The sequence below is a fragment of the Condylostylus longicornis genome, unplaced genomic scaffold (assembly GCF_029603195.1).
Source record: "Condylostylus longicornis isolate FDR11 unplaced genomic scaffold, ASM2960319v2 ptg000194l, whole genome shotgun sequence".
Taxonomy (NCBI): domain Eukaryota; kingdom Metazoa; phylum Arthropoda; class Insecta; order Diptera; family Dolichopodidae; genus Condylostylus; species Condylostylus longicornis.
Genome location: NW_026578162.1, coordinates 1,057,949 through 1,078,684, shown reverse-complemented (window position 1 = coordinate 1,078,684; position 20,736 = coordinate 1,057,949). Strand labels below are relative to the sequence as shown.

The 20,736-nt window shown below is 27.6% G+C and overlaps 1 protein-coding gene across 1 annotated transcript in view; it reads left to right on the top strand.

Moving 5' to 3' along the window:
* The window catches only part of LOC129616385 (homeobox protein abdominal-A), a 78,531-nt gene that overhangs the window by 7,126 nt on the left and 50,669 nt on the right, over positions 1-20,736 (top strand). The window contains exon 3 of the mRNA XM_055532008.1: positions 10,235-10,282. Within this exon, the coding sequence (XP_055387983.1) occupies positions 10,235-10,282 (48 nt within the window). The remainder of the gene's footprint in view (positions 1-10,234; positions 10,283-20,736) is intronic.

Below are 20,736 nucleotides of genomic sequence, written 5' to 3'. Positions count from 1 at the left end.
TTACAAGCTCTTTTAAACATTCTTTAAAATTTATATATGTATATGTATAATCAAATGATATAAAATTCTTTATTGTTCTTTTAACAACAACTTCAAGGTCACTTGGACCCATTAAAATAAATTTTATTGCAACTAAAAAGTATGATATTGGAGCCCCATTTGTTGTTGTGCTACTTTTTTGTATGGTTTAGTTTTAAATCTTTCTGATCAAGTGTGCGTGCACTTATGCTTATTATGTCAACATATTCAATAGGTTAAAAAAGTACTAAAACACACTTTTATGCTTGCATGGTTATATGTATGATCATGAATTGATTATAATTATAAGTGTCAAAAGAACATGAATTTTAATTAGGTACTAAAGTAATTTTGTATAGCTTAAGCTTTCTTGAGATTGATAAGACTGGAAAGATCTCTGCTATTTACATAAAATGTATATGTATGTTTGTGTATATATGTGTGCAAGCATGTATGCATGTATGTATGTATGTATGTTGGTATGTATATGTGTATGTATGTATGTATGGATGTGTATGTATATATCTATGTTTATGTATGTATATTTTACATTTCTCTATTACTTATATTTAAGGTTCGTTGTTATGTGTATACAATAGGTAGGTTATTTGATGGCAACAAATTTCGCATATCAAGTTTTCGGTGGGAATGCACTTCTCCATATTAGGGAAGTGTAAATAAACTATTTTTAGCAACCTGTCGGTCTGTGTGTGCACGCGTATACCTCAAGTTCTGCTGAACCGATTTTGATGAAATTTTATATGTAAGTTTATTTCCACCATGGCACGGATTGATAAACTTTTGGGATATATCAGGTCTCTGCACTTTTTAGCGGGCCTGTTTTGCATTTTTGAACATTTTGAAGAAAATATTCAACCGATTTTCTTGAAATTTCATATATATAAGCTTTGCGGGACTGTCCGCAAAAAATCCTAACTTTTGGAAGAAATCATTCATCAGCAACTGGACGTTTACTACGGGCCAAATATACATTTTTGTGTATATATAGAGAAATAATCAACTGATTTCATTTAAATTTAATAGTTAAATTCCTCGTATTAAAACAATGAACATATAGATTTTTTGGAAAGATCAGGGCTGGAAAACTGATTTGCGGGCCGATTTTACATTTTTCACCATTTTGAAGAAAATATTCAACCGATTTTCTTGAAATTTCATATATAAGCTTAGCTCGACCGGACACGAAAATTTCTAACTTTTGAAGAAATCTGGCATCAGCAACTGGACGTTTACTACGGACCAAATATACATTTTTGCGTATATAAAGAGAAATAATCAACCGATTTTATTGAAATTTAATATTTTAATTCTTCGTACTGAAGCAATGAGCATATAAATTTTTTGGAAAGATGAGAGCTCGAAAACTGATTTGCGGGCCGATTTTACATTTTTCACCATATCTACGGAACGAATTGATGGAATTTCTTGAAATTTGACATTTGAGTTCTAGTTGTTACCGAAACTAACTGGTGAGCATTTTAGGGAATTCGGGTAGCACAAAGCGAAACTCTACTAAGAGCCAAATTTACATTTTTCTAGGTATGTTAACTATAAGCTTACTAATGTCCTAAAAATTGAAAAGAAATATTTAACAGACATTTATAATATTCTGTAACACTTTCACTTAACTAGACAATACACATTGCGGTCGGTTATGTGCTGATCACATCAGATTTTTTTAAATACATATGTACATATGAATTTGAATAAACTATTGTATTTTCGACACCTATGTGTATACGATATGGTATACACATAGCATACACATACATTCCAGTAATTGTATAATTGAAGAAAATATGTGTTGATTTTAGTTTTTAGTAGCAATATTTTCTTAATTTAATGTTATTGCTTTTCAAGAAAGGCCGTTTTAGTTAGAATTATTTAAAAATCTTGTACATTTTCAATGATTACGAGGGTCACTATTTATATTTCGGGTCCTGGCAATAATAGTGCTGCCAGGTGCAATCTGACACTTCCATTGGAAAGTTTGACATTTTTTAGGACAACTTCACTCAGAACGTTTTGTCATTCGAGCACAAGAGTGTCTCGATCAACTTGTTTCGACTTTTGGTGATGAAGCACCATCAAAAACCACTGTAAATCGCTGGTACCAAGAGTTTGGTTTCGGACGCCTTTCGCTCCAGGATGAATTTCGTGAAGGTCGGCCAATTTCGGTCGTTTTGCCGGAAACCATCGATGCTGTGCGCGAAATGATAATGATGGACCGGCATGTGACATACTGTGAGATTGAGGCATCCTTGGGCATTAGTTCCACCAGCGTACATAAGATATTGCATGAACATCTTGCCGTGAAAAAGGTGTGTTGTCGATGGATCCCAAAAAATTTGACGATTGCACAAAAGAAGGCTCGTGTCGATTGGAGCAAAGAAATGTTGAAAAAATTCAATCGCGGTGCGTCAAAAGACGTTTATAAGATAGTCACAGGTGATGAATCATGGATCTATGCATATGAGCCCGAAACGAAACAGCAATCGACCGTATGGGTGTTCCAAGACGAGCCAAATCCAACAAAAGTTGTTCGTGGAAGAAGCACATCGAAGCAAATGATCGCGTTTTTTTTTGGTATAACCGGTCATGTGGCCACAGTACTTTTAGTGGAACGTAGGACGGTCAATTCTGAATGGTACACCACCATCTGTTTGCCGAAAGTTTTCGAAGAAATAAGGAAAACAAACAAGCGCCGGCGAATCATTCTTCATCATGACAATGCAAGCTCTCACAAATCAGCTGAAACAATGGACTATTTGAGCACTCAAAATGTCGAATTGATGGGTCATCCGCCGTACAGTCCTGATTTAGCACCCAATGACTTCTTCTTATTCCCTCACATCAAAAAAAAAAATGCGTGGACAACGATTTTCAACACCTGAAGAAGCAGTCGATGCGTTCAAAAACCATGTTTTGGAGGTGTCTCAATCGGAGTGGAAAAAGTGCTACGAAAATTGGTTTCAGCGCATGCAAAAGTGTATTGATCTTCATGGGGAATATTTTGAAAAACAATAAAACCATTTCCAATGATAAATGTTTGTTTTTTATTGCTAGACCCGAAATATAAATAGTGACCCTCGTAACAACATTATTTCTCGCCTTTTTTATTTATTAACAATCTAAAAGAAAATATTTAGTTATTCCTATGTTTCTTTCTAATTTTCAACTAGACAAGAAAGGTGTTTAAAAAGCAAACAATTAAACAGGTGTTTAGGTTGTTTAAGCGCAATCGATCGTAAAGCATCTCTCAGTTGACATGGTCGACATTTTGTATTTTGATTTTTATATTTTTTTCTATTATAAGTCATCTCAATAAAATAAACAGTATACTGGAAAGTTTATAACAAAATATGTAACAAGAATTGAAAGCATAATAAAGTTTTTTTATTTATATGAACCAAATAATATATTAAATCATAGCATATAACAAGAATGGTCTTATGAAAAATCTAGAAAAATCATTGAATGTGATCTTGCGTATACCAAAACAAATATTTTTACTCATACTGTTCAACTTGTTAAAGAATCATAAACTGTGTTTAACTCTCAGAACTGTAGAATTAATTGCGCACTTATAAAAAATTTACAATATTAGAGTTAAAAGTGAAATTTCACAAAAAGGCAACATGTACATATGTTTACAAACCAAAAAAATAAACATTCCCCACTTGCAGTATATTATGCCGAAACCAAAACAAACAGCTATTTTAGATTTCATTTCATCTTGCAAGATAAATTTTTGAAGTAGCTCTTCACATACACTAAAAAAATTTAGAGAACTTTACCTCTTAATTCAAAGAAATACATAGAAAAAAAATCTGATGTGGCCAGCAATGTATACTGTATAGATTAGTAAAAGTATTCCAGAAGATTATGAAAATGCGTTTTAAACACTTCTTTACAATTTTAGGGACACTAATAAGCTTTTAGTTAAAATACCTACAAAAATGTGAATTTAGTTCTTAGTAGAGTTTCATTTTGTGCCGTCCAAATTATATGAAAAGTCAGTAACTTCTGGTGATAACCACAACTCAAACATTTAATTTCAAGAAATTTCATCAATTTGTTCCGTAGATATGGTAAAAAATGTAAAATCGGCTATCAGATTAGTTTCCGTGCCCTGCTCTTCCCAGTAGATTTATAAATTCATTGCTTTAACACCAGAAATTCAAATGTTAAATTTCAATGAAATCTTCAATCGTTAAATTTCAATAAAATAAGCAATAGTAAACGTCTGGTCCCCGACACCTGATTTCTTTTAAAAGTTAGGAATCAAATGAATTTCAAGTAAATCCGTTGGATATTTTCTTTAAAATAGGCAAAAATGTAAAATTTCATTTAAATCGGCCTAGCCCAACTTGAGATACACACGTGCACACACAGACTGACAGACCGAAAGGTTGCCAAAAATAGTTTATTTACACTTCCCTACTGTGCGTTCCCATCGAAAACTCGACATCCAAAATTTGTTGCTATCACATAATCATATTGTATATGCAATGTGGTCGGTAATTACAAACTTTTATTCAGTTTTTGTTAGAAAAGCTTATTGCAATCATGTTTTAGGATGCCTGTTCCAAGTTTTCAACTATAGGCAATTACAAATTCAAATTTTTTCCAAAACTATAATTAATATTGGATAGAAAAATATTAATAAGAGATTTCACCTATCTACAAAAGGGCAATGACAGGACCAAAAGGTTAAATTAGTTGCTGAACGAACATAATGTTCAATAAACCCATATGTAGTTGCATATGTAGTGTAGTCTTGCTAAAACTATTGGTGTGGTTCAGCTTTTAGTCGGTTGCTCTAGTGGGTGCAATAATATCGAGTTAAAGCAGAATTAATGATGTTGGAAAACTAAAATGCCGCGAAAAAATAAATACATGCTGTATATTACCATAAGATTGGTCATCAACTGTGAAATTAGGTAATCAAGTTATACTGGCTTGCTTATTGACTTGTTAAGCTATGACTTGCTTATTGACTTACTAAACTGTGTTGATCTTGAATTATCGACACGTGACAAATATATTTTTCACAAAAAAGTATTATTCTACTTAAATTTTTCAAATTTTAAAATGCGATTCTGAAATCTGAAAATATTATGACTAATGCGTTTTTTTGGCACAGAAACTGAATTATACTTAAAAGTTGAAAAAGCAAAAAAAAAGGTTCGAGATTAACTATAAGCATCTGACTTTCCGCATTTGTTAAGGTTTGAACATTATCACCATCTAAAACTTGAGGTCATATGTATTATTTATATTAACAATTGCTTCTATGAATAAATGGCCGTTAAAATTTACCACTATTTTCCAAATTTTTGATTAAAGTTGCAAAGTTTAAAGTAATTAAATTTAAAAATGAGCTTTAAAGTCTTATTTAAATTTTGCTTTCTGAACTTGTATAACTTCTATATTTGTACCCGTACGAACGTATGTTCGAAGGGTATATTAAATTTGCCTTACCGTTTGTAACTCTAAGAAATAATTGTCTGAGACATAGACTCGAGTATATGTTTTTGATGAGCGTCTAGTTCTGAGTCGATTTAGCTTGTCTGTTCGTTTGTCCGTCTGCCAGTCTGCCAGTCAATGAGTCAGTCCGTCCTAATGATTTAACAAAAACCAATTGAACTAAGTTCACCAAGTTTTCACTAATGACTTATTATAGTAAATACCAGAACCCTACTTAAATTGGTTATGATCATGGTACTGGTTCGAATAGCTGCATTTACTTCAAAATAACTTCAAAATTTATTTGACTATATCTTAGAAACTATAAAAGTGGTATTGAAATTTCGCACAAGTTTTTGTTATTGTTAGGTAAACAAAATGAGCTTGAAAATCATATATAGTATTTTACAGAAAGAACTGAGGCCGAGGATAAAAAGGAGCAAAGTAATAAAACGCAACTTGTTTCACTTTTGAAAAATCAGAATGTAGTTTTATATAAAATAAAACTTTAGTTTTTGTTTTACAACTTGCTCTTGCCTTTTTTGCAGCTTCTGGTTGCTTTCATTACTGCTGAAAAAAGTGATCGAAATTTTTCCTTAAGCAAAATATACCTTTCACATAAATTTAAATTCATTACAAACATTTTTAAACTATTGGATACGTAAAATATGAATTAAAAATTTGTAAATAACGCATTTCGTATTCTGGTAATAAAACATTATGAATGCTTTTCGTTTTTTTAATAAATAAATTGAAATATCTTTGTGATGGTAGTTTTTTTAAAACTACAGTTTAAACTATTGAAAGTCTATGAGAAACATTTTAATAAAAAATATATTGATGATATTCCTCTTGTTGAATACAAATTTGAAGTGGAAAATATTAAAACCTTTAATGTGGATTCAATATGCATAAAAACTTAGCCAGATCCATGAAGTCATATATTTTGTTTATACTAAATCTGATCATAGTCACTCATTTGTTTGATATTGATCAAAGTCATACATTTTGTTTATACTTCATTCAACCGACGGAATGGTGCAAGTTAAATAATTTGAAATAATTAATGCGTGGCTAACAAATTCTGAATTGACTTATTAATATTTTTTTAAAATAATTGTTACAAGTATATGCATTAATGCGTCATATACTATATGCATTATATACTTCATCATCACTATATTTAAAACATTTAAATAGTAAACTATAAGATGTACATAAATGCAATTATAAAATTTGTTGAAAATTTTAATTAGTTCGGGCATATAAAATTGAAAATATTAACAAAATTGCATTAAATACAAAATTAATATCATGAATACCGAAAAAATTCGTTTTATGTGATTCACTTAGGATTTCGTAGAAAATGGGATGTTAAAAAGAGCATTTTATTATGTTAAACATAAAGGGACATTTCATTTTAAATTGATAAAGCGACAGTAATATCCATTTGATTAGAGACAAATTAGACTGAAATCCACTAAATTAATGACTTAAACTCGTAAAAGTTATTACATTTATAATTTTTATATTTATTTATTTATTTATGTTCAGATCAAACATTTTACAAAAACTTAAATTAATATTATAAAACGAGATTTATAACAAATATAATAATATAATATATATATATAGTATATATATTATAAAACTTGTAGGTATTCCTTTTGTTTTGATAAAATGTTCAAGGATTTAGAAAAAAAATTTGACCAATGTGAGTTTTGGTGATATTCACATACATATATAATATGTCCACCTGTACGCAGTGCATTTACCTGTTTACAGAATTTTCATACATATAAAACAGAAAATTTCAAAATTTCGCATTAATAGAAAATGAAAAGAAAAGAAAGGAAAATATCACAGATATACAGAAAAGTACATGATTGAGACTGAAAATAGCACAAATTAACGCAAAAACTCAAATACATGTGCACAATGTTATTTATTGTTTGATACGAAATTAACAGGAGAAAAATACCTCTCAAATTTCAAAAAGAAAAAAATAATTTAAAGAATTTTTTTTAAATAAGTTATAAAATATTTAATTTTGCAATTAATTATATCATAACAATTAAGTTTGTGTTATATTTGGATGATTTTTAAGATAAAATTTCATTTGAATAAAAATTCAGCATACAACTGCCCGCAGGTTTAAAATATTGCGCAAGATTAATAAAATGCCCTTTAAAAGATTCTTTTTAATTTTAAAAACGCTAGTAAGTTTTTAGTTAATATACCTAGATGTAAATTGGATTCCCAATATAGTTTTATTTTATGTAATTTGAATTTCGTAAAAATTTCACTAGTCAGTTTCGGTAGCACTTAAATAATAAATATCAAGAAATGGCGCCAGTTAATTTCTTAGGTATGATAAAGAATGTAAAGTCGGGCCCCAGTTCGGTTTTTGATTTTGGATACTACCAAAAAAATTTAGTTCATGGTTTTAACACTCTGAATTTAAATATTACATTTCATATCGGTTAATTATTTATCTTTAAATGGATGAAAGGTTTAAATTTGGCCAACTGTAAAAATCTAAATACTAACGTCTGATTTCTTCCAAAAGCTCAAAATGTTCAGTTCCCGAGGCTTGATATATCTTAAAAGTGAATCAATTCGTGACATACCCAAAGTAAACTCATATATAAATTTTCTTATTTCCTATCATCATAATTTGTTTCCACCGACAATTTGATATACAGAATTTGGTGTCTTCGTAAATTTCTCTTATTGTATTTCATACGGTAAAAAAAATAAAAAATATTATAAGCCGTTTTGAAACAATGGCAAAAACAAAATTAGTTAACAATATATCGAACATCGGAAATGATGTGACAGTAGACCATATAATGTTATAAAGGTTGACAAACTCTTTTCTTATGGTAGTTAACAATTTGTTTCAACAATTTTCCGTAGATTTAAAGTTTATAGTTTTCCTATATGATAGGGCTTTTTTTTTAATAAACTAGTTTAATTAGAATTTCGATAATTAGAATCGACTTCAATACTTGTTCGGTAGGAAATTATGTTTTTTTATCCTACTTCGCTTCTTGGAGGAGCATAGGGCTGGTGCGCGATATTTTAGGTGACCATGAGCCAGTTTCTTACGTGATTGAGTTTATTAGGTGAGTGACAAGCCCACCGTAGTTTTTATATGAAATATTTAATGTTATTGATATTTATTGTTTTATTTTGCTGGTATTTTTTTTTCATTGAATATTATTGAAATATGGCAATTAGTTAATATTAATTTTTTATTTTTATATGTAATGTGAAAGCTATATAATATTGAATATAATTTTTATAGAGACCTGGGCTTTGAATCTGAGACCCTTCAGTTAAAGGACCAGTACAATAACCACTGCACTATTAGTTAGCTCATTACAGTCGTCAAAAATTACAAAATTTTATATTTTATATAACTTTATGTTTATTATGAATATATTTTTGAAGTTATCTTTTTACCTGAAAGTAATCCTGCTTCAACTAATATTTTAATTGAAGTAAAATTAAATTTCTTAAATCAAATTATGAAATTTCAAGTTATACATATATAAACTAAATCCAATAAACACCACTGTACAAACATGTTTCTCAACACCAATTTTTGAAATTCCGAAATATACGAGAAAATAAATATTCTAAAATAATTTAAATTTACAAAAGTTTGTTTTAATTATACATAAATAAATACTCTACGACACACAATAAGAACAAAAAACAAGCAATCTATTTGTTTATATTTCATGTGTGTTTCATTCTTTAAAATTATTTAAACATTTTACCTATGTATGTAACTATAACTGTTTTTTCTGTTACCAAAAAATATGATACAATGTAATAATATATGTAATTTTAAAAAATAACATTAAAATTAAGTAAACAAAATAATTTTCATTGCAATTCCATTAAAAATTAATCGTTTCCGTCAGATCATAAAAAACTTTAATGGTAGATAAAAATGTTTTGGAAAGACAAATTTTATTAAAATGTTTGAAAAAAAAATTATTTATTTTTCACACAACAATGTTCGAAGTTTTGTGCTGTTGAAATATTTTTGAACAATCACAAATAAGTGTGATTTTGAATATTAACAAATGACATAGGCGTCGAACATTCTACACTGATTGGAATATACATAATGCAGGTGCACAAATTCCGTAAGCAAATAATTTTTGAGAGAACTTATCTAATACCTTTAGAGTTTTTGTACATTCTTATGAGTTTTCTCCAGTTTTTTTTTAAGAAATAATATTTTTACTTCTCAATGTAAGTTTTTTTTTTTGACTAAGAAAAATTTGTTCTTAATTAATAAATAATATTTAAAAATGTCGAGTAGAAGTTTCAACTTTTTTACTGTGCTTCCTAGTTACATATAAGTTTTAAAGCGTAAACTTACAAAAATTGATACCAATCACGTCGAAAAATGAACTGCTGACTGAGGTCAGTTGGCGTCAGTAGCTCATATTTCAAAGTATAACGAACAGATTTGGAAAACTAAACGTTCACATTACATTTTTCTTTTTATGCCATACTTTTCAACTATATAATTTATTTTATATATACGTACGCACATGTTACTATTTATTACAAATATTAAATATATTTAACATGAAATATTTTCATTTTTCATACAATCCTAATTTAAATTAAAAATGTGATACTGATATTATCCAATTGATTTATGAGTAGATATAATATATTGTTTTTGTTTTAATTTCAGATTGGATGGGTAGTCCTTTTGAAAGAGTAGTTTGTGGTGACTTTAATGGTAAGTTTGATATTTATTTTTAAAAATTGTAAATTTAATTATATTTACTTTTATAATGTCCTGAATGACACATTTTGAGTAAATACATATAGTTAAATATGTTAGAAAATATATTGCTATTTAATAATCAATTACAATTTTATAATTATTGGTTATAAAATTGCAATCACCTGCATCGTATCTTTCATGAAATAAATTCATTTAAAAATAATTTCGAAACTGATAAAATAATAATTGAATTGAAAGCTTAAAAATGACAAAAAAAAAATAAATTTTGATTAATCTTAATAATCATCATATGTCCAAGAAAAGTAATTAATTATGAGGTCTTATAAGCAAAACATTGATTGAGACTGTTACATTAAAATGTAACAGCACAAAATTGAGAGAAATATTACGTGATCATTTCCTTTCAATTTATTTAATAATTTTAATGACAGAACAGAAAAATCGGGGAACCAGTTTAGGAATAAGGCTACTTTAAAGTACAACTTGTAACTTGAACAATATGAAACATTTTATTCCAAAGGAATAATGCTTTTACTAAGGTCTTTTTTCTAAAATTTTATAATTCTTTCTTGAGCTGTGTAGAAGTTTTGCAAACAACCAAAAGAATAAAAAAACGAATATGCGACCTTTTTTTGACATTTTTTTATATTTTTTCAACATTGCCAAAAGAAAATAAATTTTTAAAACTATTTTGCTAACAAGTTTTTACTTACTTTTAGTTGGGAGCTAGATGATTTTATATATTTTATTTTATTATCCACTTCTACACGGCCAGAAAATGAGGTAGCCTAACGTGTTGATTTGTTTTATTTCCTCTTAAAATGTGCTAATGCTCTTTATAGTAGTTTGCTATTAGAATTTATAAAATTGTTGTATGTATGTAGCTGATTTTAATAATCACTAGTGATAATGGTCAATTAATATTTAAAAATCCCGAATCAAATCATCTTATATGTGTTTGTTGATGTCTAAGTGAATCTTAAACTTAAAGATCAGCCTTTAAATAAAAATATTAAAAGAAATTTTAGTTACCATACTAAAAATTTTTCAACTTAAAATGAAGTGTCTAGTTGTGTGTGTGTGTGTTGTTATTTTCATATATATATCGATCTGTGTGCATGCATATTATATTGTATGTCTATGTCTATGTATTTATAATCATGTTACTAAAAATCTAATACTGACGTACTACATAGTCATCTTTTTATAAATAAAAAATTTGAGATAATATAAATCGAAAACCAAAATTTACTGCCCACACAAAATTAATTATTTCAAACCTGTATTCCGTTTATTACGATTTAAAACAGATAAATTTTCCAAATTGTAAGATGAAAACATACAGTAAAGAATTGAAATGTATACTGATCTTTCCCTAATTACATGGTCTTACATTTTGATGTGAGACAAAAGATAAGGTAATACATTTTAGCCTTTTCTGCTTTCACACTCTTGGTTTTCTGGGATCAGTGGTGGACTAGCTATTTGACTAATAAGAAAGACTTTCACCTCATAAAGATAATTTTTTATGTTGTTACATTCATGTATTAAGAACGTAAAAAAAATAATAATAACATAATAGTAAAAAGTAAAATTTTTGTATCCTTTCTTTTATACACTGTACTTGTATATTTTATATAAATAAGTATGTACTATGTATGTTTTTACATTGTGTATTGACACATGAGCAATGTACTCTATCTATTTTGGTCTTACACGTTCTTTTTTGTTTTCCTATTTTCAGTTAAAGGTGAGAATATCCCACCGCGTCTATGACTGAGCTGCTTTGATTTAAACAACAAAATGTTTACATGCAAACATTTTAGTTTCATTATTTCTAAAAAAAAACAATTGGAAGTCAGTCTGTTCAAGTTACGCAATTTAGAACGTGTTTTGTTTTTTATTTTGTAAAAAAATAAATTTATTGAACTTCGAGAAGCTTTTTTTTCTATTTACAAAGTTCAAACAATTATACTTCAATATTTTAGACCAAAATTATACTTTAATATTTACGAACATGTTTTCGTTTTCTGGACTAAAGTTTACACCTAACTGTTTCTACAATTCGAAACCAGCAAAAGCATAAGTAAAGAAATTCTGCATTTCTAAATATAATATAAAATGGCATTCAAAAAAGAGAAAATTCCGTCGATGTTTAGCATTATGTATATATTTTTACCAACCGCATTGTGTTTTTATTAACAAATTTTGCATATCGAGTTTCCATGGTAGGGATGTTTAAATAACCTATTTTAAGCAACCTGTCGGTCTGTCGGTCAGCGGTCCGTCTGTCTGTGTGTGCACACGTATATCTCAAGTTCGGCTGAACCGATTTTGATGAAATTTTATATGTAACTTTATTTCGACTATGGCACGGATTGATCAACTTTTGGGATTTATCAAACCTCGGGAACCGCTTTTTTAGCGGGACTGTTTTACATTTTTGATCATTATGAAGGAAATATTCAACAGATTTACTTAAAATTTTATATATAAGCTTCGCTCGACCGTCCGCGAAACTTTTCGAAGAAATCAGGCAAACTGGACGTTTGCTACGGACCAAACATACAATTTTGCGTATATAAAGAGAAATAATCAACCGATTTCATTGAAATGTAAAAATTAAATCCTTCGTATTAAAAGAATGAACATATAAATTTTTTGAAAAGATCAGGCCTCTGAAACTGATCTGAGGGCCAATTTTACATTTTTAGCACTTTTCCAAAAAATTTTTGAAAAAAAAGTGCTTATTAGTTTCACTCTGTCCGTCCGTCCGTCCGTCTGTCCGTCCGTCCGTCCGTCCGTCCGTCCGTCCGTCCGTCCGTCCGTCCGTCCGTGTGTCTGTTTACAAAACTTCTACACCCTTGAAGATAGAAAGCTGAAATTTTGTACGTACATAGATTTTTACTAGAAACTTATTTTCGTGGAACAAAATTTTTACCTATCTCCCCCCCTTTAGAAGTTATACCCCCCCAAAACTCTAAAAATGCCATTCTTTAACTATTTAGTGCAATGAAACCATAAGGATTTTTCAAATTTTGCAAACGCAGAAAGGCAGTGGCTTACTTCCCCTAGCGGGGTATACTAAAGGTTAACTTTAGAAAAACAAAATGGCCGCTCAAATTTACCGTTATCTAAAGTCCGTTTTTTCCAAATTTTTGATGTCGTTTATTTTCTAGACCCCAGCCTGTAGAAGCTTGAAATTTTATGGGCTTTTAGACATTAACAAATAGTTCATTTCGTTAGAAGAAAATTTTTTTCCATCTCCTTCCCCTCTCAAGTTATGGCCTCTTGAAATTTGTAAAATTTGAATTTTTGACACCTTATATTTCCGAAACCGCAAGCTTTTTCAAATTTCTATAAACACAAAAACCTAACGGTAAATTCCATGAAATTAAAAAATATAATTATTTTTCTTAACTCACATAATTAAACCTTAAAATCGAGCATTATGTTAACCCCTTTTTATATTAATTTTTGCTTTATTTCAAACACTGCATATATGCGTCATCCTAAATATATGCAATTCTAGAAATAGTTTTGTATATGAATGAAAATAATTTTAATAGTTTGATAGGTATACATAGACTGTATTTAAAAGCAGAATTTTCACTTGCTGAAGGGAAAAGTGCTACAATACAAACCATTGGTTTGACCCAACTTTATTTACCATATCTACGGAACGAATTGATAGAATTTCTTGAAATTTGATATTTGATCTCTGGTTGTTACCAAAACTAACTAGCGAGCATTTCAGGAAATTCGGGTAGCACAAAGCGAAACTTACTAAGAGCCACATTTACATTTTTCTAGGTATGTTAACTATAAGCTTACTAATGCCCTAAAAATTGGAAAGAAGTATTTAACAGGCATTTTTATAATCGTCTGTAATACTTTCACTTAACAAGGCAATACACATTGCGGTCGGATATGTGCTGATCACATCAAATATTTTATTATAAGTAATAATTTTAAAAATTTTTAAAAACCATACGAATTGACTTTTTTTTTAATTAAAATGCCGTGAAACTTCCTTCTTCAGAAACCTGCGGAAGAATCTTTTTTTTGTTTTGAAACTTCTTAATTACGATAGTATTATAATATCACTGTTTCATACAAATTATTAAATATTATGTTAAATAATAGAAATAACGGTTTAGAAAATTTGATTTAAATGTTAAAAATTTAATTTTTCTTGTTTTTTTTCCGATAGATTCTAATTGAAATTTTCTATAAAATATTGTTTTTATTTTTGTTCCTTAATTTTAATCAACCGATTTTTCATAACCAAACTCGCTTTACAGTACAAGTACTTATGTATTTATTACATTTTCTTTATATGGTTTCCTTTAGTTTTCTTTTTAATTTTTAAAATTTGGTAATACTGTTTTATTTTTTTTTACTCTTTTACTCGTCATATGAAACAAGCCTTTCCAACTCTAAAACAAAAAAATCTTAAGAAACGATAAGTCTATGAGGAGAGAATTAAAAAAGAAACGAATACATTTTGAAACCCTGTTTAAATTTAAGAATTATGTATGTATATAAAGTTTTGCTTTTTTTTAACAACAATAAATTTAGTTTTTCTTTGGTTTGTTTTCTTTCATGTTATTCAATCTGGTTTTGGAAATGGATCTCGTAAATTTTAATACAATGTAAATGTGTTTTATATTTTCTAATTTTTCTGCTTGTGTTTTTTTGTTGAAGAAAACTTATATGTTTGGGTATCGTAATTTTATGAAATTGATATAATAACTTTTGTTACATTTTATAAAAAGCATGAAATATTCAAGATTTATTGTTACGTCTTTATTAAAATAAGCAGAATAAATTATATAATTTCAAACTGGGCTTACGAAGAAAAAAGAACGAAAAGAACCTAAAAAATAAATGAACTCTTGAAGTATAAAAATCTTCTTTTTTTTAATTAAAAATTATTTTACAAACATTTTAGAGAAATCTGTACAAAATCTAACCATTCAAATCGCTTTTAAGAATAAAAAACAAAACAGCAAACACATAAACTTGATTATTTTCCAATATAATTTTCAATGATATTTAAATTATGAACTATACTAGTTAACCAATCCGTATGGAACTGTATGTACGATGAACTAATGAAACTCGAAAACATAATATAAAAAAATATGTTATATTCCAATAAACACTAACCCAAGAAGTTATGGAATAACTCCATAATTTGTTAATAAAATTTGGTCCTTTGATATAATGACATCTTTAATTTGTAACAATTTGAGATTTAACCAAATTTTCACTAGCTTCCTAGTCTTCTTTATTAAAACTTGGAACAAGTAAAAACGTTTCAGTCGGTATAAATCGACTGTATAACACTTTGTTTTTGAAATATCTAGAATTAGTTGTCATTGTTAAAGAGCAAATATACGAATCTATCAAACCACTAAATAGAAATATAGAAATATTATGTCTGACCTATAATTGGACACATGACTTCCAATTTTCATGAATCTAGCTTTAATATTTTTCCGAATATTTGAAATTTTCTTTTGGAGTTGTATGGCAGCTACCGGGACCAGTCAGCTCATCCCCCCAAAACTTCAAGGATATATGTGACTTATAACTGGACACCCGACAGCCAATTTCCATGAATCTAACTCTATTATTTTTTGAATATTTTAAATTAGCTTGTGGAGTTTTATTGCAGCCACACGAATCTGTCAAACCATTCCACCAAAACTTCAGAGTTTTATCTTAACTGAAATTTAGCACGCTACTGCCAAGTTTCATAAATCTTGTTTGTTTTTTCAAATATTGTTTTATTGTTTTTTCAAATATTTAAAATTAGTTTTCGGAGTTCTATGGCAGATACCCGAACCAGTGCAGCCATTTCATTAAAATTTTCAGAATAAATGTAAAACGTAATTGGGCATACTTAGAAAATTTGATATTAATATCTCTAATAATTGTTAAAATATTTAGAAAAAATTTCTTTGAGTTGACCCAAACCCGTTGTCAGAATTTATCTAATTACTGTAGCACCCGTCGCTGGCACAAAAGAAACAACTTGTAAAAGTTTGGTGTCGATTGCATTATTCGTTTTTGATTTACCGTGCGCACGGAGATATCTAAATAAACGCGAATTTTACGCTGAGCAGGAATATATATACAAGTCTATACCGGAGACGATTCCCTTCAAGATTGTGCAGGGTTTAAAAATTTATTTTAACATACTTTAATTAAATAAAGTCAAATACATTGAATAAGGGTATGAGCTTTTCCCCTTGTAAGAGATATAAAAATTTTTTTAAACTCCAACGAACATTAAAATTACAAATTTAGTTTTAAGTTGTTAATATGTATTATATGTATGTTTATTCATATAAATTTAATTAATTTTAATATCTAAGGTTTTTGTTAGTTTTGTTCTATTTTAGTGTATAAAAAATATAAAATTTAATTCTCAAAAACATACATTCATATATACATATGTATATATACTGTGTAGGTATTAATTTATTTAAACTGCATTATTTCCTAATTTTAATTATAGAATAACATCCAAATTTCGGAATAATTTTGGATAAATACAGTTATATACAGGGTGATTCACAAAAGGTATACAACCGCATATACCATTGGTTAGAGGATCGAAAATGGGTAAAACTTTTGCTACGGACTACGTGGAAAATCTCAAGGGATTCGGAGTTACAGGAATTTCAACGAATTCCACGAAATTTTTATTTGTCCAAGTTTTTTTGATTATAACTTCCATTCCGAAAAAATATAGGAGCTTCAAACAATCAGCTTATGGAATGCCTAGTAAAGGACTTAAAATAGACAGATTGCTCGATTCTGTATTTTATGTACCTGAGCAATATCAAGCATTTCGAACTTTAGGAAAAATAAAATTTTTCACTTTTTTTTGTCAGTTATTTCTAACCAGATAACTTCGTAAGGTATTTTCTGACACCTTGAAATTTTTTTATAGAATTTTGCCCAGATGCTTAATTTTTTATGGTATAGAAGATATAGCACAAAAAACATTTCTATGTCAATATTTTAAAGACCCTTAAAGGCAAAGATTTTAAGCGTTGTAATTATCAATTTTCATTAATTTTTGATGACAAGAGTCACTCGAAAAAACACAGTTGACATTTTTGAAAACCGTTATTTTGATAAAAAATACACATTTTAATGTTTTTATCGAAATGAACAAATAAAAATAAAATTGAAATTTTATACAAACTTTTTAATTGAAAAGAAAAAATCAGAATTTTGTTTTAGGAAAAACAAAAAAAAACCTAGTAAACAAAAAAGTTTTTCGAAACTTTTCTTGGCAAAAAAAATTGATAGGTTTTTTATTTTTGCCAGTTTTTATAAGAAATGGTACCTATATGGTTTGAAAATTTTAAATGCTTTTTTGTCACATTGGGTGCAATTTAAAAATTTGAAAAAATAATTTTCGAAATCTAGACACCATTTAGCATCTGAAGTTATTAAAATTATCCAGCTGGAGCAAATTTTTAAGGACATGCCATACAAATGTTGACATTTATTCTAATAGAAATTTTTTTTTTGTAATAGGAAAATTTAATTTTTTCACAAAATGGAGTTTGTAAATGATATATATTTGACATTATTAAACTAATAAATAATTAATAAATAATTTAAGGGAATTAATAAATTTTTAACAAAATTTCGAAAACTAAAATTAATGTACGACGATGCAACTAAAGAGGTCTTCCATGTAAGAAAATAATTTCAAATATGCGATTGAATACAAATGGATTTGATAGAAGAAAAACATAAATTTTTGCCGAATTAGGTGAATTTTATAAGAAAATTTGGTCTTCGTTTTGAGAAATTTGTAAAATTTTTGGATAAGAATTCGTATTTTTTCAAAATTTTTTGATAAAGGAATTGGTATTAAATTGAATTTAATTTTAGCAATATCTGCTTGAATTAAGCAGATCTACTTGAATTTTAATTGAATTTGTGGCTGACAATATTTTTGGTTTTTATGCTATATCGTTTGTGCCATATAAAATTTTTTAATGCTTGACGACTTAAATTAAAGCTTAAACGGCTGGACAAAATTCTATAAAAAAGATTTTCAAGGTTTCAAAACATTTACGAAATTATCTAGTTAGAAAAACTGAAAATATAAAACAAAGGAAAAATTTGATTTTACCTAAAGTTCGAATGCTTGGTATTGCGCAGGTACATAAAATAAGAATTAAGCAGCATGTCTTTTTCAAGCCCTTTACTAGGCCTTTCAGAAAATGTTTGTTTGAAGTTCCTATCTTTTTCAGCACCGAAGTTATAATCAAAAAAACTAGGATAAGTAAAAATTCCGTTAAAATCCCTGTAACGCGAAAACCATTGACATTTCCCACCTAGCCCGGAGCAAAATTTTTACCCATTTTCGATCCTCCAACCAATGGTATATGTTGTTGTATACCTTTCTGAATCACCCTGTATATATGTGTTAACATAACCACGATCACATGAAAGTATATTTTATAATATCTTATTTATACATATACACACGTAATAAAGTTATTTTTAATTAAATGGTTATTTCATTCAAAGAAATCTCCGTTTTCATTTTTGCTCGTAATTGTGTAGTGCAAAGTCTAAGGATAATGACGAACACAATTTAACTTTTAATAATGTTATATGTATAAAAATAAATGAAAATTGTATAATTTAATATAATCGTAACATATTTCGCTATATACATATATACATATGCATTGTACAGCAAGTGACGCTAAGGAAGTACTCTTCATAAGACAAAAGTACTGCTTAAAGATATAATAATAATATTTGTAATAACAATAATAATAATAATATTAAAAAAATAATAATAACAATAATAATAATAATATTAATAATAATAATAATAATAATAATAATAATAATAATAATAATAATAATAATATAATAATAATTATAATAGTAATAATATCAGTAGGAAAATTAAGAAATTTATAAAATTATTTCTATTATGAAAATTTATGTTAACATTTATTTTTATATATATTTTTATTAAACACAAAAAAAAACAAAACAAAAAGGCAAAATAAAGGAAATTTAGGTAGGTATTTCAATGCTCTGCAACGTCAAATATTCAAATGAAATTTAATTTGGTTTAAACAAAAAGAATACTAAAAATTCTTAAAGGCTATTTTTCTCTCCCCCATGTATGTATAAGTACGCATATTAGGGTGGCAATTTTTACACAAAATAACTTCAGGCTATAATACGTTTTTTAACGATATTATTCTTGCATACTGTAAATATACCTATAGCAATTTTATAAAATGATAGCTATGAGTAAAATAAAACAAACGCATAAACAAAGGTACAGATTAAGAATGTAGATATATATACATATATATATATATATATATATATATATATATATATATATATATATATATTTAAATGACTATATGCAATTGTATATATAAAAATGCTATTATGTAACTTTCCACACATGTCGACTTGTGTATATTTAAACATTTTGAGGAATAGATCCGGTGTTACGGCGGAACTTAAACATTTTGTATTGTTAGCAAAAATTCTTTGCATTCACTTTAATATTTTTTTTTTTAATTTTTTTTTCTTTTTCTTTTTTCTCGACAAGTTAAAATAAATTCCATGGAAAATTAAACTTTTAATTTGTTCCTTTGTTTGTAGATACATACACATATACATATGCTTCTAAACAATCAAGCAAAAATCCCACAATTTTTTACAAAATAAATTTACAAATATTTATGTATATAACGTATGTATGTATAAAATTATAGGTACAAACGTGTAGGTATAGGGATACATCTTTCTATGTAAATATATCTATTTGTATTAGAGTTAAATGATTACTAATGTACTTCTATATATGTGTGAATGTATGTATGAGAAAGGACTTGCAGATATCAAAAAAGATATAATATTTTATATATTTATAGACGTTTAGGTTTTGTTTTTTTGCAATCTTTAATTTGTATACATGCATATATTGCATTCTATTTGTAATTTCGAATGTTCAAAGATGCTTCAAAAATATCTAAATCAAATTAAAAGTGTGCAAAATTTATCGATCCATTTCTGCAAAAAATTGACATGCGCAGCATCGCTTTTCTTTCCATTTTTTTTTAAATATTTTTTATTTCAATATTTTTTATTTGACTTGTTGTTTTTTTGATTTTTTTTGTTATCAAACAAACACCAAACAATATTAAAAATTCTTTTTAATTTTCGTAATTTTTTCTTACTTGAATTTTCAAAAATTCTTATATATATAGTTCATCCCATTTCTCTATCTTTCTTTTCGTTATTCATCTTGTCTATATTCAAGGTATAACCTTAATACTAACATATATAATTAAAGATATATATAATGTATAAAACATGTACGTTATAATGTATGTAGAAATATCCTAAAAATTCGTTTTAAT